Raw genomic sequence first — 17,208 nt, 5'->3', positions numbered from 1 at the left:
ACCTGGCCTCCACGTCATCTACCGGTCGCTCACCACTGCAGTCTCAGGGTACTGCACGGGACCAGTCCTTGCCGCCTGCTGGTACTCTGTGGTGGGCTGTCAAGTCTTGTGCCCAGTACTTGAACCATAACCTCCTTCTCTTACAGATAATGTGGATAATGATTTAACTATCAGTTCTCTCATCAACTTTATTCCAAATAATGGGGCCTCAGTTCTTGAACATTTTGATATGCCATATTCGTGGATTTGAAAATTGGTGCACTTATTATTATATTTCTTATGGATTCTGGGTCTCCTAAGTCTGTTAACAATGTACATACTTATACTTTAATTGATTCTCCGCAACAGTCCTCTTTTGGTATTCAAAAACTGTACTCAACATTAAGTGTCACTTTGCGGGAGTCCTCAAGTGCAAGTGCAGTGCAGTGCAATCAGCACACCAGTACAGTTGCTTGTCACGCGCTCGCGCTCATCAGCTACCATTTTGGGCCTTAATATTTTCCAGCGTCTGTGTTCCTGTGTCCACGATTCCAGCGCCCACGTGATTCCCGATGTGGTCGACGGAGGTGTCCCACGAACTCCTTCCGTGTCTGACCCGAGCCGCTGGTACAGGGGTATCAGCTCCCCTTCCACTCCGTGGTTCCCTCCGGTACAGAAATTTAAAGACAGCGAGTTCACAGTGAGTTCTCGGCACTACCAGTCCGTGATTGCAGGCCAGACTAAGAGGCCAGTGAGTATCCTTTATAGCAGTCGTCATTGAGCGGTTTTGTCGCTAGCACAGTGGTCATATAGAAAGTCATCTCGGAATGTAACTCGATGGATGCATACTCATAAGACAAACTATCAGACTTGTACTGCATGTCAGGTTGACGACTTAGCTACTGGTAGTTACATGTTCCGGAAAGAGCTATCTTTGTTCAGCTGTGCCGTAGTTCTATGATGCATTTGAGTGTTCTAAGAAACGCAGTTGTTGTCCTTTGGCGTTTTATTTGTCTGGTTGTCTCCGACACTATACTGGCGTAGTTGTTAATAGACATTGCCACTTATCAACGAATAGTGTCGCCAACAATAGAGGACTGGTGGTTTGTTTCGGCAAAAGTCGGTCATTGTAACAGATGTGTCGACAAACGGAATAGTGGCACAGTCGACACAACTACAACATATTAAAAAATCCAACTAAAAGCATTATATTTTTGCATGGTAGTACTGGTTTTAGTATTTTTCACTAATTAATGGAAATCAATATTGTTTTCGATTAAGGATCTCATTTCAGTAGCGAATCGGGAAATGTTGTATATGTTTCAAAAATATTCATCCTATTTCGCAAGATTAATCTATGTGAACTAAGATAGAAACATGCGGTCAGTTTTAACTTGCGCTACTAAACTGAAAGGTTACCTCGAAGCCCGTGGTAAGTTATCGGTTCGTGAGGTTGGCGGTAGGGGGCTTGCTGGTGCAGGTAACTCGATTGCTAGCTCTTTCGTTAACCAATGAGCGTCCACTTGAGATCTCGATGACACAGCAACAAGAGGCGATTAGAGTCCTCCGTTTCAACAGGTGCAATCTTCTTCCAGTTTTCGTCAAGAATACGTATTGTACCCCCTACAGCTCAGTGCATTCGAGGATGGCATTAGCATTTTCAAGACACTGGTTGTTTATGTAAGGGAAAACCATGGGTTAGTCCCGTGAGCTGATCTAAGGCGTACAGCGCTTTCTATAGAGTTTTGCACGGAGTCACAAAAAGTCTACACGTGGTGCCAGCAAATTTTAACCTTTCCTCTTGCCTGTGTGCCGTGTTTAGCGAGGGTGTTTGTTTTTGAACTATACAGGATTAAATTTCTACTAGTCCTTCACGACGATGATGAACAACAATTCTTAGGATTTTGTCAGTTAATTCTGGGCATGAAGAGTGAAGATATCATTTCCTCTCATGTTAAGTGTTCAGTGAAGAGGGTAAGTTCCATTCAAGTGTAAAAGTGAATCGTGACAACGTAAGAATATGAGGAGCCCAGCAGCAACGTATGTAATCGAGCACAAGAAACTCTACAGAGCTTCATGTGTTTTGTATCGTTTTCAGAGATAAGATTAACGACCCGATATATTTTGCGGAAAAGACGATTATAGGAAACACTTGGTTGGATATATAGGAGATTTTTTCTCTAATTGCGGGAACAGGATGAAAATTTCATTTTTAAGCAGGACGGAGTACCACACACTTGGCACTTGCGTGTAAGAACATTTTAAGCAGTCAGCTGTCCCGACGACGAATCGGTCTCAATAGAGTATGGTCTCCAAGGTTGACTGGTCTGCCAGAATGTGATGCATTAAGGTTGACTGGTCTGCCGGCATGTGATGCATTCGTAGGGGTTTGTGAGAAACACCGTTTATGTTCTTCGCCTCCAAGAGTCCCGTTTGAAGTACGACGCTTACTACTACAGCCGCGAATGTTTATTGATATGTGGCGTCTCTCCTATCAAACATGTCCAATAGAACAGAAACCACTCGTTGCACAGTGGCCTTAAAGTAATTGAAGAGCTGACATGGAAAAGGGCGTAAGTGCCAAATCGGTCGTTATTCCAATTTTGGATTGAAAATGTCCTATGTGCCATCGCCAGTGGCCTGGAGAGAGAGCTATGTCCAAAGCGTTTGCTTGTAGTTCCCACTGACGCCACTAGATGGCATCTGATGTAACTCCACGATTGGTGGCGTGGAAAAGGACGCATGTGCCATTTGGTATTCAGTAAGAAAAATGGCTCTGAGCACTATGGGACTTAACTTCTAAGGTCATCAGTCCCCTAGAACTTAGAACTACTTAAACCTAACTAACCTAAGGACATCACATACATCCATGCCCGAGGCAGGATTCGAACCTGCGACCGTAGCGGTCGCGCGGTTCCAGACTGAAGCGCCTAGAACCGCTCGGCCACCCCGTCCGGCATTCAGTAAGAGTCAGTGCTTCACTTAGTGAAGTCTGAGTGTTGATTTATATTCACTACTCATTTAAGTGTGTTTTGACGCTTACTGAAGAATTATATAGAGCTAAGATGTCAAAGAACATCCCAAAAGTGAAGGAAGAGTATAAACCTCCAGACAAGGTATGTTTCAATCAGTTCTTTGTTAAATATAACAACATAATCAGCACATTGTTTGCATTAAACTCCTTCAGTATTGCTGCTGATTCCGCTGTGTTCATTCTATCCAGGCTTCCTGTAAATTCCGATATGCATGTCAATCATTGATAAAGAGCGACATCCAGAAGCTGTATGAGAATTTCTCTCATTTAGCAAAATATGCACAAAGCACGTATTTAATGAGTCGAATTCAACTGACGAACATTACAAGAAGACCCCGTGGAAGCTATGAAGATCCAGCAGACAGCAGAAGTCAAGTGTCAGCTACGTACACTATTCCACCACGGCAAGGTGCCGTACGGGTCTGTAACAGTACCTTCTAAGCTGTGTTCGGAATATCGAAAAAGAAAAACCTACTTCTCTTGGAACGTTTAAAGAAAGGAGATATAGTGTTCACGGATGCCCGAGGAACTTCCGCCGTATCACACAAGCAAAAATATAATGTCACTGACTTACATAACATAAAATATCATGTACGATCATTTCCAACAGAAGAAAGCCATTATTCAAAGCAGAAGTCAGCAAAGGATTACTTCAGTCCTGACTTAAACATTAATCGGCTTTATCATGCATTCAAGGAGACACATATTGATGGTCGATTTTATCGCAGAGTCTTCAAGAGAGAATTTCCCAATCTGCATTTTAGACGGCCGGGAACAGATACCTGGCGTACCTGCGATAAGTTCAGCTGTGAAATAAACGCCAGTAGTGGAGCGTCCAGATTCGCTGAAATTTCTGCAAAAGAACTTCACCTGAAGAAAGCTGTAAGACTTCTTCATGCTTCCGTTACATCTAGTCAATATACTTCGAGCACCGTAGCGACTGTAGCTATCGATATGCAACACGTTATGTTCACGCCCACTTTAACACATAGTAACTTGTCTTATATGCGCCAGCTGTCGAATTACAACTTGTGTATTCATGTGGGAAATTCTGCAGTCATGTGTATGTGGCATGAAGGAATTGGAGGCTTTTGAGGCAACGCTATTGCGTCATGTCTTTTAAAGGTTCTGGACAAGCGATTGACACCTAAGCGCCAGCAGGAAATATGGTGTGACAACTGCGCTGGTCAGAATAAGAACAAGATGGTGTTGCTGGTTCTAATATATCTAGTAGTGAGAGGATACTATGATTCCATCGAACTGAAGTTTCTGGTCTCTGGGCATTCTTATACACCTTGTGACCGAGACTCTGAAGTTATTGAAAAACGAAAACACTTTTGCAAAGCCATGGTATCAGAAGAACTTCAGAGTGTAGTGAGATCGTTGCGGTTACACAGCCCATTTCAGGAGGTGCCAATGGCAAAATCTGATTTCTTTGATGTCTCCCGTGCCTGTGATGAGTTTATAAACACAACAGCATTACAGATTACTAACAAATAGGGGACCAAAGTGTCTGTGACAGATTTACCACAAATTAAAACAAAAAAGACCTTCAACAAAATGGAAGCATGGGAGCATCATACTATTTTCAAGAAGGGAAAATATGGGGAATTAGAGAACATGCACGCCTTCAACAATCAGACACATGTGATAAGCATCAGCGATGCCAAGAAAAAAGATTATTGGCTATGTTGGATTACCTAGATCCAAAATATCAACAGTTCTACAAGGACATCTGCTCTTCATAACTTTTTATTGTTGTGTATAACAATGACTTTAATACATTTTGTTAATATCTATAGTGAGTATTGTTCAAAACACACAACTAAATTGATTATACCTAAAAATTACTAGAAATAAAGCATTTCTAAAGTCCCAGTTCATTTTTTTAACTCATGAAAAATTTACTTTTTGGCACTTACATCCTTTTCCATGTCAGCTCTTCAATTATGTTACAAGAAATCAGGACTTCAGCTGGCAACAGGCATTGGAATGTATCAGGGGCGAAGGGTGAAAATTTGTGTCGGACTGGGAGTCGAATCGGGATGTCCCGCTCCTCTAGAACGGTTGCCTTAATAACTACCTCGGCAATCCGGACACTCTTCCCGACCGACCCAAGTCCTCATCCTTTCACGCGCAAGTAGCAACCCCTTCCATTAGCCTCACTGCTCGTAGCACTCGCTGAGTTCCACACGTATACGGAAGACACGGACCGTCCGCACTGAAAGTACCTAGAATGTTGTAAACTCGAGACGTATTGGTTACTCGGCCAGCGCGAGCGCGACTCACTGAGCAGGAAGAAGTTGGCCTCGCCGTCCGTGAGCCCTGCCAGCAGCGGCACGCGGTGCACGCGGCCCGCCGCCAGCAGCCGCGACGGCGCGTCGGGCAGGAAGGCGCCCACGCACGCCTCCACGCAGGCGGCCAGCACCGGCAGCATCGGCTCAACCGGCTCCTGTGAACAAGAGGAGAGCCGTTGTCAGCTCAAATGCACCTTTGAATATAAACTACGAGCGTATATGGCCAGAAGTTATCCCAAGGCTAGTCTCATTTGAATATTATACTGATACAAAAGCGGTGTACTATCGCAAATAACTTTCCCGCCGACACGATATATAGTACTGTATACAGGGTTATTCAACTGCCCCTACCTGTAAGTTTTCTGCAACCCGCAACGCCTTCAAAAACCATACGCGAGATTTTTATATTCTCTCATTTGGTACAAGGGTCACTCCAAAAGAAATGCACAATATTTGTTTTTTAAATCCATCTTTCATTCTACATGTTTCAAAGTTTTACAGTGTGTAGATACATTCTTTAGGAACAATATTTTCATATCTCCAAATAATTTACATCCTTCTCAACTGCCTTACGCCATCCTGGAACCTGCGCCTGGTTCTGGACCAACCTGTTGGAGCCACTGATTGGAAGCGTGCACAAGGGAGCCATCACCTTCAAACCTTGTTCCACGAAGAGAGTCTTCCAGGTTCCCTCAAGAGATGATAATCACATGGAGCCAGGTCAGGACTGTAAGGCGGGTGATTCAGTGTTCTCCATCCGAGTTTTGTGATCGCTTCCACGGTTTTTTGACTGACATGTGGCCGTGCATTGTCGCGCAACAGCAAAACATCCTGCTTTTGCCGATGTTGTCGAACACGACTCAGTGGAGCTAGAAGTTTCTAAATTGTCGTCACATATGCATCAGAATTTACGGTGGTTCCACTTTTCACGATGTCTACAAGCATGACTCCTTCGGAATCGAAAAACACGATACCCGTAACTTTTCCAGCAGAGGGTGTGGTTTTGAATTTTCTTCTTGCGTGAATTTGCATGATGCCACTCCATGGATTGCCTCTTCGTCTCTGGTGAAAGATGATGGAGCCATGTTTCATAACCTGTCGCAATTCTTCCAAGACATTTATCTCCACCACTCTCGTACTGGTCCAAAAGTTCGCTGGATACCGTTTTTCTTGTTTCTTTGTGAACCACTGTCAACATCCTGGGAACCCACCTGGCACAAACCTTTTTTAACGCCAACAATTTCAATATTCTGCAAACACTTCGTTCCCCTATCCCGACGTAGCGTGACAATTCGTTCACTGTGATGCGTCTGTAAGCAGTTATCAATTCGTTATCTCTCTGCACGTTGTCTGGAGTGTGTGCAGTACGAGGCCTGCCGCTGCCAGGACAATCCTCAATATTGCCGTGCCCGCTATCATCAACTAGTTAAATTTACGTCGCGCAAAACTTGCGAGTGCTGAATACTTTACTTTGTGTGGCACACGGAATATAATCTCCAGACCTGAAGTTATACCACATTTCCTTGGAAGATTATGATCTTGGAATGAAATAAACGAATCAGTATTCAGAAATAGGCTTTTTTTAAATGTATCCAATCACTTCTTGGCAATTCTAGAGAGAAGTTCATTGGTGTGGAATGAGTCAACACTTTATTACGTCTCCTATGTTTGAATATCGCTGGTGAAAATTCAGTTTCACTGTTTATGAAAAATACGAGGGTTGTCCTGAAAGTAAGTTCCGATCAGTTGCGAAGTGGAAACGACTGGGAAAATCCGGTAAAGCTTTGCACAGATGTGTTGGCCAGAGTCTCTAGTATGCCCGTCAATCGTGTCGCGTCGCTCTCTTCAGTTTTGCGTGATCAATGAGCACGTAAAGATGCGTAGGGAATAGCGTCTCCCTCCAAGTATGAGGGCCTGGTTAGAGATTTCGCCTGTGTCATGCAGCCCACACAACACAAATGTCGAGCAGTCCCTTCTTTATGCCAATTCTCGGCTGCACACTGCAGGGGCAATGAAGACGCTTCTGCAGCGTTTCCAATGAAAAGTGTTTGACCACCCACAATACAGTCCGTAATTGGCTCCCCCTGAGTCTCATCTGTGCTCATAAGAACCGCTGGCTATGAAGACAAAATTTTTCCACAGACAACGAGCTCCAGACCAGTGCAGATAACTGGCCGAAAGCGTAGGCGGCTGCTTTCTATGACGAGGTTATTGGAAAGTTGATACAACACTACGACAACACTCGAAGTTGGAGCGGCGACTATGTAGAGAAGTAGGTTGAAGGTGTACCTAACTGTTGCAAATAAAACGTTTCTGGTTTTCACTGTGGTTTCCATTTCGAGACCGATCGGAACTTACTTTCTGGACAACCCTCCTAATTAATAATAACTGATTCATGATCTTACCTTATATAGCCAAGAAGAAGATAATTTTCGACGTTACTACTAAACCAAATGGCAGAGGCACACGAAAAGTTGTTTAATGTCGAAAAGTGCCAGAAGTCAGAAGCACGTCTTTGGTTTTACGACGAGTATTTACAAAATGATGTTTTGTGTTTCACGGACGGGAAAGAGACACAAACTATTTTTGCCGTTAATAATTCTATACTTCTGTTACCTTGAAAATAATCCTATTGTCTATTAATGTCGGAAAATATGAATTTCAAGTATAACTGATAGCACACAAACCAACGATTCGTCGGTATAGTTGAATGTCCACTTAAACAGTATTGCTGGTTGTCTGCGCGACGAACAAAATCGATAACTGGATTACGATAATTTGCAAAAGTGGCTATAGAAAAGAATTTTCCATTCTTTTCTGAAGATGTTTACGAATTTAACGAACTGTCAGATGAAGTTGTGGTTACAGTGGGACTGCGCACGGTTGTAAGACGATAAATTATAGTCTTTATCATTATTTCATAAGCAAAAGGGGCCCGTTTTACTACAAGACATGCCGTTTATGGCGCCCGAATTTTGTGGCTAGACACTGATATGGAATCTTGTTTCCGGCTAGTAAATGACGCCCCTCTGGTTTAGCCAAGTGACTAAACGCAGCAAAACTCTAACGAGTACATCTTCCGTTTGTTGTTTTGTTTGTTACTGGTTTCAATTAGTCGGAAATGAAACAACGAAATAGGAACCGTGATGTTGTTGGGAGATATACGAATTTGGCCCCTGCGTTTTCATCTTTTGAATTGTATCATAAAAATGAACAAACGTAACAAGTATACCTTTTACTGAATTGTAAAGTTTGAAACCTCCCCTTAGAAAAATTTATGAATTACTGTGCTGGTAAACCCCTTACTTTATTTGCTTTTCAAACAGCTGAGCAAAACTGAACGTGCACAGGCATTTCTCTCTTTACTTATTCAGATCATCAATAAACTGACACACAATATTTTTAGCACAACGCAATCTGACTTTCAGTAATCCCTACAAAAGAATGGCCCTGACTAACAATAACCTATACCATTCATGAATCACTTACCTCACAAAAATCTTCGTTACTCGAACTACTGCAATACAGCGAGCGGCAATACTGCCAGCTAAATAAAAGATTCTAACTACTGAAATCACTAACTACTGATAGGCATAGTTAGCAAATGAAAGATTTTGATAGAGAACAAACAATGTATTTACCTTAATAGTGTTCAAAAGTCATAATATATATATATATATCAATTCATGACATCCAGTCTTACAAATGTACTGTCTCTGATGGACACACGTCCAGATCATCCGCTCTCAAAACTCCGCCACATCTCTCCCCACATGCACCACTGGTGGCGGCTCACCTCCAACTGCGCAACGCTACGCGCTGTTCACATCCGACTGCCCAACACTACAATAGCGAATGTTACAACAATGCCAACCAGCCACAGACTGCACTCAGCACAGCCAGTGATTTTCATACAGAGTGCTACGTGGCGTTACCAACATAAAAACCTAAACAGCCTACTTAAGTTGTGTTGATCTCAATAAATGAATAAAATGCCGAGCAAAGATTAAGATTAAATAAAAATGGGGAGATGGCGATGGAAGTGAGGGGAGAGGAGAGGGCGGGGGGAAGGTCGTGATACTGAAGTGGATCAGTGAACCTAATACCTAGTTACACCACTCACCACATGTGTTTGACTAACGGACGTCGCGTCCCCTCTGCATAGCCATGAAAGGTGATCGACGGAGCCAAGTGCACCACACTGGCCTTACCAACCTCCGACCGACTCGTGTCACAGTGCCATCCATAGTGTGTCCTCTTCCATAGATAGTTCCGCCTTTGGCGTCGAGCGAGCAGGTTGTTCCTACTTCCTCTTATACAGCAGCGCCGCGTGTGTCGAACTTGTGTGTACTGAGTCTTGTGTACGTATCGGCCAGTGTCACATCGTTCTTGCGTAGTGGAGATTTTTGTTGGTTTGTTCTCTGCCGGCGGCGTACTTTGCCCGTGTCAAGGTGTATGTCGAGTCTCCCAAGAGTATTCATCGTCGGAGTACCATTCGTTTCAGTTTTGACAAGAGTACGCGTCTAGTTCAACCGGGATCTCTAGAAACTGGGTGATATGATTCGAAATACATCCAGTCAGGTAGACATTGCTTGTTTTGTGTCTCATTTTTATGCATTTTTATGAAGTTCCAAGATCCCTTGCAAGTAGACAGGTTTCTCTCTCGGATGGTTCTGAGTTGATGTTTAAACATCGTGATGGTTACATTGGTCCAGTCCTTCTTGCAAATGTGGCTATCGAGAATATTCCGGTTAGAGTTCCACCCGAAGTGAACGATCCATTTCTTAAGGCGACTTTGCTTCCTCATGGAGCTGTTCGGCGTAACAGGCGGAAACGCTGGACTGCTCAACATCGCTTTCAGTACTACATTGATATCCGAACCGTAGAAATGTATGTTCAGAAGAATATTTCCTCACGTCTGAATGCTTGTGGTTACCAAAATGGTTCAAATGGCTCTGAGCACTATGGGACTTAACTTCTGAGGTAATCAGTCCCCTAGAACTTAGAACTACTTAAACCTAACTAACCTAAGGACACCAAACACATCCATGCCCGAGGCAGGATTCGAACCAGCGACCGTAGAGGTCGCGCAGTTCCAGACTGTAGCGCCTAGAACCGATCGGCCACTCCGGCTGGCTTTGTGGTTACCAGATTTATTTTACGTATGCAAGGCAAGAAGGAACCTGTTTCTTTTGTAATGAAACTGGCCATCTCAGATACAATTGTCTGCGACGTTTTACGGTCTTAAAGTCGCCCTATGTAAAACGTCGTCCGTTGACATTACCTGAATTAGTGTCTTCGCAGTCTGCTGCTAGTATTTCTACAACTTTAGAGGAAGTTGGGGAGACATTGTGCCCCACTCCACGTGACTTTCCGCCGTTATCGGGAAATTCAGATGCAGTTCTGCTGCCGTTAAGACGCCGGCACCGATGGCACAATTTAAACACTGGAGGACTCACGATGTTGAAGATTTTGATGTCATCCATCCACAGTCTTACCTCTCCGAGAAGATGCTTCTTCCAGTGGTTGACGCTTTGAATACTCACGAGGCAGGGAACCTTGATGAGCCCCCTACCCTTCCGCGCCAAGAAGCTATGTTGTCGCGGAATAATGTGGAGCAACGTTTGCAACCTGAGCGTGTAGCGTCGTGCCGAAAGAAACAAAGCATGGGCTCTACATCTTCCGGTGGGGAGAATTCAGGTCCTGTACCTTCGTCTCCACCGTCTGCCGGCGTTGTGGAGAGAAGGACGTGATGCGTAAATTCTTTCCTAGTTCTACTGTCATGGCTTACACGTGTTAACTACCCAAATGTTAATAGGATAGCCGCGCGGGATTAGCCGAGCGGTCTGGGGCGCTGCAGTCATGGACTGTGCGGCCGGTCCCGTCGGAGGTTCGAGTCCTCCCTCGGGCATGGGTGTGTGTGTTTGTCCTTAGGATAATTTAGGTTAAGTAGTGTGTAAGCTTAGGGACTGATGACCTTAGAAGTTAAGTCCCATAAGTTTTCACATACATTTTTTTTGTTAATAGGATAAGCTCCTCATTACGGCTTGCTGCGTTACGATAGTTTATTTATGATTCCCAAGCTAATGTTCTGTGTTTGCAAGAAGTATTATTTGATGTTTTTTGTCTCCCTAAGTATTATATGTTTTTTAATGTTGCACCGCAAAGTTCTACTGGCATGGCCGTGCTTTATGGGAATGGTATTCCGTTGACGGACTTCGAAACGCTGGATGACGGTCGGGTATGGGGTGTCATTTTTTAGATCTCGCCTTCATTTTTCTTAGTGCTCCATCTGGATCTGGTCCTACGTATGACCGCTGACGTGCGGGTGCGGACAAGCCGTTCCCAAGAGCGTTGTTCCTCAGTTATGGAGTGACGGGTTGCCTTTTCCCAAACCTCGGCTTCGCACTTGCACTCATGCATTTTAGCACTGGTAAAGCGGATGAAATGAGGAGGACTCGTGAATTTCATTATGCTGTCCTTCGTGCTCTTTATACAGTGATCCAGGCGTTCCTTTAAAAGTTGAGGAAGTTCACCGCGTGATGGTGAAATTCCTGGAACTCAAAAGACTAGAATTAGATTGTCTTCCTTTGCTTTCCCAGCTATGTTCGATTCTCCAGGATGACTTCACGTCTCTGTATCATCTAATTTGGCTTCGTACGCTATTTCAGAGGACGTGTCTCACTGTCATTCGTGTTTTAGATGGACGTGAGTGGTCATCCCAACGCGATATAATGCGTGAACTCCCCCAGTATTTTGTCGATCTTTAGACTGGATTAGCACCAGATGGTGCCAATTTTACTTCCTTCATCGATAGTGCTGTTACGCCAGCTCTCCATGAGGAGCTTTTGGCAGCTTTTCACTGTGATGAGGTATCTGAGGTAATTCGCTCTCCTTCCCGCAAATGCCGGGTTTGGATGGGCTACCCAAAGAATTTTATGTTTCGTTTTGGCCTCTGATACGAGATACGATGACATCTATGGTGAATGAACTGGTGCAAGGGGTACACGTCCCACCTTTTTAAGGTCGGAAAAACTGTTTTACTTCTCAAAAAGACGGGACATCTGTCCGTGAATCAGGTCCATCGATAAAGCTACTCGATTTTGATTAAAAAATAGTAGCGCGGGTGACAAACAGCTGTTTGTCGGTTTTACTTGCTGAAATTATCAGAGTTGTCTTCTGGGTCGTACTCTTGTGACTCCTGTTGCTGAATGTCGTAATATCATCTCGACTGCTTAGACTGTTCCTGTGTCGGTATCTCTACTTTTGTTGATTTTAATAATGCGTTTGACCAAGTCAGTCATGATTTTCTGTTGCTTGTATTAACGGCTGCTGGTCTCAATAATCCTGCACGACGGATCTTCAACTCTCTAATGACTGGTTTGAGGAAGTCTATTCACGTGAATCGTCGTCTTACCACCCCCCCCCTCCCCCTCCTGCCCTCTCCCATAAAAGTGTGTCGGGGTATCCTGCTGGGGCCTCCTGTATATAATTAGTTATCAGTGCTATTTGTGGATCACTTATTGCAGTCCATAGCTGCTCGATTGGCTGGCTGGTTGTTACTGGGAGAGAGGTTCAGCGTTCGCGCGTATGACGATGACGATATGTTATTTCTTCGTACTCATGACGACATACCAGTGCTCAAGGAGCTTTTGGATGCATATTCTCGTCTTACGGGAGCACAGATTAATGACAGGAAGTGTCGATTACTCAATTTACGGGGATTTCTCGTAGCTGAGGTTTCATGGTCTGTGGCAGTCACCCTTCATCGATCGTTGGGTGTTATTATTAACTATTGTCCGATGAAGATAACTACGTTAAACTGGAAGTCCATTACGGACAGGATTGAAGGAGCAATCCTTGAACACGAGCGTTGCTTCCTTTCGTTACTTCTTAAGGTTCGTACCTTGGAAACTTAAGTGCTGAGAGAAAGCATATTTTGTTACCCAAATTTTTCCCCTTCCTGCAGCGATATCCCGTAAATTACAATAATTATCCGGCGAGATTATTTGGCGAAACTCTATTTTTCGGGTGCGCTGTGAGGTTATGGTGAGACCCCAGCTGATGCGAAGTTTGGATCTCCCTGATGGTCAGATCAAGGTTTCTGCTTTATTTTTCCAACGAACTGTTTTAACGTGTCTTCGCGTCCCCCAGTCACTTACAGATGGCTAGCCTTTTTGACCGTCTCTTACCTACGAGCTTAGCGCCTCCTATAGATGCTGGTAGAATAAATAATAAAAGTATATTAAGAAATTTCTTATTGATGTCAGTTATTGGGGGGGGGGGGGGTTGATATTCTTTCCCAGTCACATCTATCTGTAAAAATGCTATTATTCCGCTAGACGCTTCCAAATGGTGCTTCCTCAGCAGAGCCCCTGTCGCTTGGGACAGATCGGAAGGTTGTTTGGTCCTATGCCAGCCTACCTGTTCTTCTGAAGAGAGTGGCGTCCTCACGATACTAAATCGTTTTTAATATTTCTTTTTGTGGGATCTAAAATTTAAAAAACTCTCTCACACCGGCCTGATTTAGCTTCACTGATCAGGATAGTAAAAACATGCATATGTCAAGGGAATTTGCATTCACAAAGCAGGCTTATCATATTCACACAGTTCAATACTGTTCTATCCTGATTAAATTGAGCTTAACTTAAATACCATAAGGCAGTGAAGCCATTTCGAAGTCTCGGTGCGACGAAAATTGTCAGTCGATCTCCTGAAAACATTTGTAATAATTATTAACTTTCGGTGATCACATGGGGAAGACCGGAGATCTGCTGGTAAGACCGTGTTAGCTTATTTATTTGAAGTAACTGGACATCTTGAGCATACAAAATGGCAGGTTCGTCCAGTGTAAATCAGACGTTCCCCACTGATCCCGTGCAACACAGCGTAGTAAGCAGACACTGTCAAAAATAATCAGTTAAATAATACGCGAACACACTTACTTTAGTTTAGTTCATGTATTAAATTCCTTCTCATACAGAATCTTATCAAGATGGCGACTAGCTCAGGAACACATACATATACATCCTCCTTCTTTCACGACTAATCGGCAAGCATTCCTTCATTCTTTTCATAAGAGAAAACATAGATAGCAGAGAAGCTATTCCATGGAGTAAATGGACGCTCCAAGGAATAATTGGGCTTGAAACTACTTTTCATTGCTAATCGGTAAGATAAGAAGAGATATTTCGAGATATGTACTGAGTTATATAATTTATAAAATTTCTGAAAATATCGCGAGGAGACCGCTGCAAGAGACATTACACGTTCATAACCTTATCCCCACCTACGTTCAACTTTTTCTCGTTGGCCTTAGTGAGACAGAACGATGCAGTCGTTGACAAGAAACGGATACATCATGTCATCGGTTGCTTGCCTACGAACACGATCATTGGAGTTGGCTCCGCATGGTTGCCGGATCTCTCCCCATTTGAAAAAGTAAATATTGTGGCCAGGGCCCTCCAACCAGCTCGGTATTTTGGCGATATAACGTGCAGATTGGACAGAGTTTGGCACGATATGCCTCAGAAGGACATCCAACAAATCTATGAATCAGTGCCAAGCCGACAACCTGAATAACAGCTTGCACAAGGGCGAGAGGTAGACCATCGCGTTACTGCTTTTGACAAGTTGTAAAGCTCTCTCTCTTGAATAAATGATCTAATTCTTCTGAAACTGGAATAATTTGTCTGTGCGTGTAAATCACATCGCCGATTTCTGTCCCATTCGAATATTTTTTCCCTGGTAAGTCGTTCTTTTCTCTCGCATTGCCATAGTCTGCATGAAATGCTACTAATGGTGAGTGCACACTTCTATTTTATATCGCATAAGATTTGAGGTAGTAAAAATTGTTGCATGACAAACGTACCTAAAATTCTTAGTCGAATGCTTTACTGATATTTTCTCATAATTTTAGTTTGTTGGTAGATGTACTAAGGCGATGAACTTACCAATTACATAATCAAATAAGTATTACTGCTATTGTATTAAAACATCATTTTCAAATTTGATTGCTATTGTTGGTCTATTATTAAAATACATTTCTATCACGTGTTATGTGTCTTGACAGCAAGTTAATAGTAGGGATATGGGGGCACAGGTGCAATTTTGATATCAAATTGATATGCAAATTCACCACGCCCAGAGATTTCGAGATTACAGCCGGTCGTCGTAAACTTCGTTTCACGACATTGCAACTGGACACCTGCGGGTCATCTTCAGGTGAGCTGTTTCGACAAGCTACGTGGTAACTGAGCAAAACTTTTAAGGTCTAAAAGTTTTTTAATGAGATGTCGGGACCATTGCATAATACGAAAATTTTCCAGAGTGTCACATTTTAAGACGGTCACTGCACGGAAGATAATGGAGAAAGTGAGTCATGTTATTGTGATGCAGAGAATTTGTTATTCGAGACGAAGGAAGCGATTAAGACCACATGGCAGTGGACGGCCAAGACTGTATGTTCTTCCTAATGTGCAGAATGAAGGTCTTTCTTTACAGCCTATAGTGAGTAATATTGATGCACCCACATATGATTTAGCCAAACATCCGGTTTTCTTACTGAGACCATTGGTTGGCAAATGTCACCATCATACACGGAACTCTGTCGATTTTATCAACAGCATTGGGGCTCTCCATCTAAGTAGTTCGGATTTTATAGATTAACTACTTTATTTTTAACCAAGAATATTTTGAAAAGACTGACGGCATCGTCATGGGCAGCCCCTTGTCTCCCCTAGTGGCTAACTTCTTTATGGAGGATTTTGATGGAAGAGCACTTGAATCAGTGGTTTCTTAACCAACTGTTTTTTTGGAGGTAGTGGATGATACTTTCGTCATGTGGTCCCACGGAGAAGATAAGTTAAAGGAGTTTGTACATCATCTTAACTCCATTCATGAGAACATTCGATTTCCTATGGAATTAGATAAAGATGGTTGTCTCCCATTTCTGGATATTTTGGTTAGACAGAATAGTGAGGGCTCTGTGGGACATCCTGTTTCCCGCAAGTCCACTCACACTTATTTGTACTTGCTCTCCTCAGGTTGCCATCACCCATACCAAACCAACAGTGTGCTTAAAACCCTGGTACACAGGGTCCATAAAATGTCAGATGCAGATAGTTTACCTAAGGAGCTTGCACATTTAAGAACAGTGTTGAGAGACAATGGATACTCGACCCGGCAAATTAACAGGGCATTCTCAGCTTAAACCAAGAACCGGAAAATAGATAAACATGAGAACGTCACTGGAAATATTTCCTTAAAAATGGCAAGAATCCTAAATAATTCTCAGGCGAAAAAGATTTTCCACCCACCATCTAAGGATTACGGACCTGCTGGGACCAGTGAAGGATAATTTGTTGTTGTGGAAGGCAAGAATTTAAAAATAATTTGCCAGTGTGGTTTGCGCTATATAGGACAAATAACTCGCACAGTGGAAGAACGTTGCACAAAACATAAACGTTGCACTCGCCTTCTGCAACCCAGCAAGTCTGCAATTGCGGAACATTGTACCTCCAATGGACATTCAATATAGTACGAAAAAGAAAAAACGCCGAAAATCTAATGAACTGTGACTGCAGCTACCAGCTCGATAATGCGTGGAATCCCGTCATCTCCGAGATTTGCCCCAGATGAAGACTCCAGAATACTCTGATAACTGAGGCGAGCGGCAACGCCGAAGACAGCTGATCGTAGCAGGTCCACCTGCGAGGGCGATGCCGCCAGGTGGTGTGGTCCTTCTGTTATCAAGACTCTGACACATGTGCAGTAGTACTATCAGCGAGCTATATAAGACGAGTGCAGAATGTCTTCGTCTCCTCGAACACAACTGCACCCTGTACATCGTCCGCCGACTCGATGTCCCCCACCCCCTGGTTTCTTCACTCCTCTCTT

The 17,208-nt window shown here is 43.4% G+C and overlaps 1 protein-coding gene across 1 annotated transcript in view; it reads right to left on the bottom strand.

Moving 5' to 3' along the window:
* Positions 1–405: 405 nt before the first annotated feature.
* The window catches only part of LOC126235077 (esterase FE4-like), a 79,085-nt gene continuing 62,282 nt past the window's right edge, over positions 406–17,208 (bottom strand). Inside the window, exons 7-8 of the mRNA XM_049943811.1 lie at positions 5,376–5,465; positions 406–693 (exon numbers count right to left, since the gene is read on the bottom strand). Of these exons, the coding sequence (XP_049799768.1) occupies positions 406–693; positions 5,376–5,465 (378 nt within the window). The remainder of the gene's footprint in view (positions 694–5,375; positions 5,466–17,208) is intronic.

This window comes from Schistocerca nitens, chromosome 2, assembly GCF_023898315.1.
Source record: "Schistocerca nitens isolate TAMUIC-IGC-003100 chromosome 2, iqSchNite1.1, whole genome shotgun sequence".
Classification (NCBI taxonomy): domain Eukaryota; kingdom Metazoa; phylum Arthropoda; class Insecta; order Orthoptera; family Acrididae; genus Schistocerca; species Schistocerca nitens.
Note: the sequence above shows the minus strand (reverse complement) of the source record. Positions and strands in the feature narration are given on the sequence as shown.